The following is a 6000-nucleotide window of genomic DNA, read 5'->3' on the forward strand; positions in this document are numbered from 1 at the left end:
GTCTCCAGACCTAAACCCTATTGAGCATTTGTGGGGCGTCCTCAAACGGAAGGTGGAGGAGCACAAGGTCTCTAACATCCACCAGCTCCGTGATGTCATCATGGAGGAGTGAAAGAGGACTCCAGTGGCAACCTGTGAAGCTCTGGTGAACTCCATGCCCAAGAGGGTTAAGGCAGTGATGGAAAATAATGGTGGCCACACAAAATATTGACACTTTGGGCCCAATTTGGACATTTTCACTTAGGGGTGTACTCACTTTTGTTGCCAGCGGTTTAGACATTAATGGCTGTGTGTTGAGTTATTTTGAGGGGACAGCGAATTTACACTGTTACACAAGCTGTACACTCACTACTTTACATTGTAACAAAGTGTCATTTCTTCAGTGTTGTCACATGAAAAGATATAATCAAATATTTACAAAAATGTGAGGGGTGTATTCACTTTTGTGAGATACTGTATGTCAATATTTGTATGCTTAATAGTCTGTTTAACTGTCTCGTCCACCTCCTCATTTCCCTCTACTCCAACATGAGCTGGCACCCATAATTAATTTTATATATATATATATATATATATATATATATATATATATATATATATATATATATATATATATATATATATATATATCCCAAGTTGGTATGCTATGTAAAATGTAAATAAAAACAGAATGCATAAACTATGTTACACAATAGAACATAGAGAACATGTCAAATGTACCGTTTAATGAAAAAAATAAGGTAATTTTGAATATGATGGCCGCAACACGTCTCAAAAAAGTTGGGACGGGGGCAACAAAAGGCTGGAAGAGTAAATGTTACTAAATCCTATATTTGCGGCATATTTACGACAGTGCCGTTAAGCGTAACCATCGTGACCGTTTGAGGCTCGTCTTCCGGCAAAAATGGCGATCTTCTTAGGACGTTAGAAAACAGTATAGGTGACAGCTAAATTAGATACATTTGTTCGATTTGTCGTGTGTATATTTTTCTTTTTGTTGTGCCACACGACTTATGTTAGTTGTTAATGTATAGCAGTTAAAAAAATAATGGCAATGCAGAGTGGATTTGGGATTCAGGACAAGGTGGCCAGGTTGTTGAGTAAGCAGCATGGAAAACCTGTCCTCAAACCCAACAAGTCTCTGGCCCTTAAAGACGAAGTCGCCAACCGCAAGCCGAAAAAAGGAGGTAAGGAGAAATATTTGTTATTTGTTAGTACTTTTATGTGTAGTAGTCCGAGAACCCCCCGAGGTTAATTCGGAGCGTTCAAACCCGATTTGGTTAATTTAATCTGTGTTGTAATCGTCGATATCAAATGCACTGAATGATCTGTACAGCATCAATACCCAACTTTTTGCTCACTTCCGCTTTCTTGTCTTCTCACTCAGAGCAAATTCAGGATTAAACATTAACCTACTTTTCTTGCTAAGTAAATCATTTTAACAGAGAACCAAAAGTTTGTGAGTCTAAAATGAAATAAAAAGCATAGAGCTAGAAAAGTAAGCGTGACTAGGGATGCACTAAGGATTTTCTGTGACCTTTTTGTATTGTATTGTATTGTATTGTATTGTTTTGTTTTGTTTTGTTTTGTTTTGTGTGTGTGTGTGTGTGTGTGTGTGTGTGTGTGTGTGTGTGTGTGTGTTTTTTTACACAAAAAATCAGATCTTTTCACATCAGACCTGTGCCACTTTATGTATATCCTAGCTCAGAGGTTCTCAACTTTTGTGACTTAAGCCCCGCACCCCTTCCGATCTCTCTGTGCCCCCCGTGTTGAGAACCATTATCCTAGGTCATATGCATATCCAATATGTAGACATGAGTCATGGATGAGAATGGTCAGATGCAAAATCTTGGTACTTTTTCCCCAAAGTGCACGTGCATATGATCGTCAACATCCTCCAGTGTCAGCAGCAGTGTTATAGAACAATGGAGGACAGCAGGAGGAGTGACCCTATTCAGTAGAATGATGGGGGAATTGGTGATTTATTTGATATTTGGGGAAAGCATTCAAGCAAAACTGCAAGGAACCTACCGATACCAAGTGATGTTCGTGAACATTTCAAGAATGTTCAGGGGGAAAGTGTGTTAATTTAAAAGACAGGTATGGGTCACTTGCAGTTACGAGTGTAAACCGTAAATATCGACGGATCAGATCTGACCAAAACATTGGATTTGTGCAAAAAAAAGATGCTGGTCATGTGAACGTAGCCTAAGTATCAAACCAGACTCAATACTGATCTGATGATGACTTCCTTACAGTAACTCAGTATCCTGTTTTTGCATGTCAATATGGGAAATGTCACATTCAGGGTTGCAAGTGGTAATCAAATTTTCTAGCCCAACTGCATTTCAAAAACACAAAAAAAATCTGAAACGCTCCCAAAAAGATCAGACATTGGAAAATAGAGATGAGTTTTTCTTGAATTGCATGGGAAACTAGTTTACTGTAGTGCACACACATTCCAGTTTTGTAGTTTCTGCAATATTTCAGTAGTAGCCTGACCCTGGCAATACTGGTCACGTGTGTAATTGAGATGTCATGCATGGTCCATGGCATGTCATTCAAGATCACACACATTCACAGCACAAAATACCTTGGTAGATAGTTTAATTAAATATGTTAAATCTAAACTAATACCAATTAAACATTTCAGGTAATACTCAGCATTGGATCAGTGCATCCCTGAAGTGATTTTTTTTTTTTTTTTTTTTTTTTTATATTCGTGGACATGCATTTTAGATGATATATTGTACTTTTCTATGCTTATTACATATTGCACATGTTTATTCTTCTGGCAGAGGCTTCCTGTGTGACGGAGATGGCGTTAGTGATGGCTTGCTGGAAGCAGAATGACTTCAACACCAAACTCTGCTCTAACGAGCTCACTGTGTTCTACAGATGCATAGAGAAAGCACAGGTAAACTTGTACAGTCAGGAAATTCCCTAAAAAAAAACCCTGCCGGCTGATTTAGGTCAGCAGTGTTCTAGTATTCATTAAATATGTTGCAAAGGGAGGCATGCAAACGGGTAATTAGGAAGAGTGGCAAGGGTAATTTGCTTCCTGCTTTGGGAGCAGTCATGATAACAAACAGTGAACTGAGCTGATGTTTCCTGCCTGTTGTTCAGTCTCTCTTCTTGTTGTGTCTGTGTCCATTTTGACTCAGGAATGTTCATGGCATATTGAATGTTTTGGTTGATGTGTTCTTCAGCGATGTCAGATCTTATAAACTAGGAAAAAGTACCCAATTAATGGCTAGAGAAACAATAGAACCATTGAGCAAGTCAAGTCCAATTTTATTTATTAAAGCATGTTTAAAGAGAACACTAGTTGATCCAAAGTGCTGTACATAAGGTAAGAGAAGATTTGAAAATGGCTAAATACAGAGCGGCCCTCACGTGAAAGGGGAGACTGTTTCAGAGTTTGGGACCAACCACAATTGGTGGTCGAGCCTTTTCTGTCTTTGTATTACAATGGGGGACAGATAAAAGAAGTTGATCACAAGATCTTAATGTTCTTGTAGGAGAGTAAAGGGGCAGTCACACTAGACTTTCAGCATGTGAAATTTCCATTGACTTCCATTCTTACGCATGCAAATGCTGGAGACTGGAAACACAAGCTCCATGCGAAGAAGTTTTGCGTTTCGCTGCGTTTCGCTGCGTTTCGCTGCGTTTCGCTGCGTTTCGCTGCGTTTCGCTGCGTTTCGCTGCGTTTCGCTGCGTTTCGCTGCGTTTCGCTGCGTTTCGCTGCGTTTCGCTGCGTTCCAAAGTTAGAGTTTGGTGTACTCTGTGAATTCATATCACGTGAAGACATGTGACCAGTAGAAGATCGACACGTTGCAGCGTGATTTCTTCAGAAAATCTGAGCTTTAGGAAGTACCAATAATAGCAGTTTTATGCCGTTTTATACAACACAGCTTTAAAAAATAGAAAGTCAACATCAAAAGACAATTTGCCTGGGTTGCGGTGTTAATGCATACCGGAACAGATGGTATATTTTAACATTGGCGTGTGATGTCATATCTGGTTGCTGCCCATATTCACATAGGTCTCCGAAGAAATTTCGCATGCTGAAAGTCTAGTGTGTGATCGCCGCTTAAGGGTACATGAAGGCCAGTAATGTACTGTGGAGCAAGACCAAACAGAGCTTTATATACATAAATAAGAATATTAAAATCAATTCTAAACTTAACAGGAAGCCAACGAAGAGTTGCCAAATCAGGGGAAATATGATCCCCTGCTCTATTAAATGTGATGAGCATAGCTGTAAACCCTGCTTTGTTATATGCAATGCATGAAATGTATTCTACTTTTTGTTGTTTTATTTTTTTATATATATATATGTATGTATGTATGTATGTGTGTGTGTGTGTACACATACATATACAAATCTGTGGTAAATAAGATGCATAGGATTCAAATGTACGTAGCGCTGTCTCCTTCTACATAGTGCTGACTTTGTTTCTAATTTAATCTCTTATAGGCAGAAGCACGTGAAAGAACAAAGCAACAGACCCTTTCCCAAGGAGGACGGCTTTTACCCAAACAGGCCACCAAGCTATTGAAGCGGTACCCCAATTTGTGAGAGACTGACGTTTTGTTAGAATCTGACACGGGCATGAATCAGCAAACGGGACTGATAGAGAGACGTTCAGTGCAGTGGTTTTGGGTGTGGCCTTTAGAACACGCACAGCTCATTTGCCACTTCAAAGCCATTGGATTTGTATTTAATCACTTCGTCATTGGCTGCAACTCTGCCAAAGTGAAGGAGCTGCTTTTCCAGGATTGTGGGTGCGTTCTAATTATTTAATTGAGTAGATCGCTCTAAATCACCCTGTGAAAGCAGGAATAAGGCAAATCACCCTGTCGTCTCCCTGATTAGAAAAACGAAGCAGCGTGCACTGTATGATGTTTTGAAAGTTTATTAGCTTCACTGCTTATGAAATGTTATTATTGATGTTGATGTAATAAAATAATTTCCCTAACAACATAAATGTTATTGATCTTGCTTTTCTGTCTTTTTATCACAGCTGCTACATTACCGGTCATCCTGCAATCAGTTTAGTCAGTAAGCTTTTGCTTTGTTCCATTTTCATCAGTGTGTTATGTGGAAACAGAGGTCTGGTAGGCAACGCTTGGTGGATAGGGTTACATACCAGGGCATAAAGGTATCAGCTGTAGCCCTAGAGACTGCTGATGCTGATTACATAACTTGAGTGTTGTTTATATTTTCCGTTACACATTTGTGCTCTTGAATATACTGTAACTGTAGCAATGTAGCAAACCTAATTTGGTGATACAGCTGTGCTATTTTTAATGTAGCCTTGATTTAACCTTCACAATGTAGCCAGATTCTTAAATGCAGCTGGAATATGGCCAGCCACTTTGTCATAACATCATCCACCATTTCCTGACTTTTTTTTTTTTTTATCTGACTCACTGTGAATACCGTGACTAGACTCCAAAAGGAAGTGCTGTCTGATACAGCAATGCATTGTGAGCCTTGTGAAGAACTAATGAAAGCATCAACTTTAAGATTTCGTACTGATCAAAGACTAAGACTACTAAATATATTCCAACACCTGCATGACTGGAGTGTGTACAGTGTCAGACCTACACCTGTTGGTGGCAGTGCAGATTTGTGGGAAATACTCTAAACTGCCTACAATCGTCACATTTTACCCTATTGGGTTCTGTTATATGCTGCATAACATCGAAGTCTGTGTAGATTTAAATCAGAGGGACACCCGTACATGGTATCATGGTCTGATGGTAAGCAATGCAGCCACTCCTTAGATGATAAGAGAATTCAAAGCTGTTATCATGCTTTGCTGCCTGCTGAAGTTGAAGTTTTTACTAAAGAAAGCAGAATTGTTTGGGTAAAACTTTAGAAATCAAAACACTGAGATAGCAATCTTGTAAACAAAGCAGCCTTTACTGTGTAGGCCCTACTACCTTTCAGGAAGGAGACAGACGTTTGAAACAAGTGAAAAGATATTAGAT

General features: G+C 39.2%; 1 protein-coding gene across 1 annotated transcript; it reads left to right on the forward strand.

Annotated features, from left to right (window-relative positions):
- Positions 1-866: 866 nt before the first annotated feature.
- chchd1 (coiled-coil-helix-coiled-coil-helix domain containing 1) lies at positions 867-4987 on the forward strand. The gene is given in 3 exon segments (NM_001200692.1): positions 867-1187; positions 2799-2917; positions 4481-4987. Coding segments are annotated over 3 exon segments (360 nt in total). The 5' UTR covers positions 867-1048; the 3' UTR covers positions 4583-4987.
- Positions 4988-6000: the final 1013 nt, after the last annotated feature.

Source organism: Ictalurus punctatus, chromosome 3, assembly GCF_001660625.3.
Source record: "Ictalurus punctatus breed USDA103 chromosome 3, Coco_2.0, whole genome shotgun sequence".
Classification (NCBI taxonomy): Eukaryota; Metazoa; Chordata; class Actinopteri; order Siluriformes; family Ictaluridae; genus Ictalurus; species Ictalurus punctatus.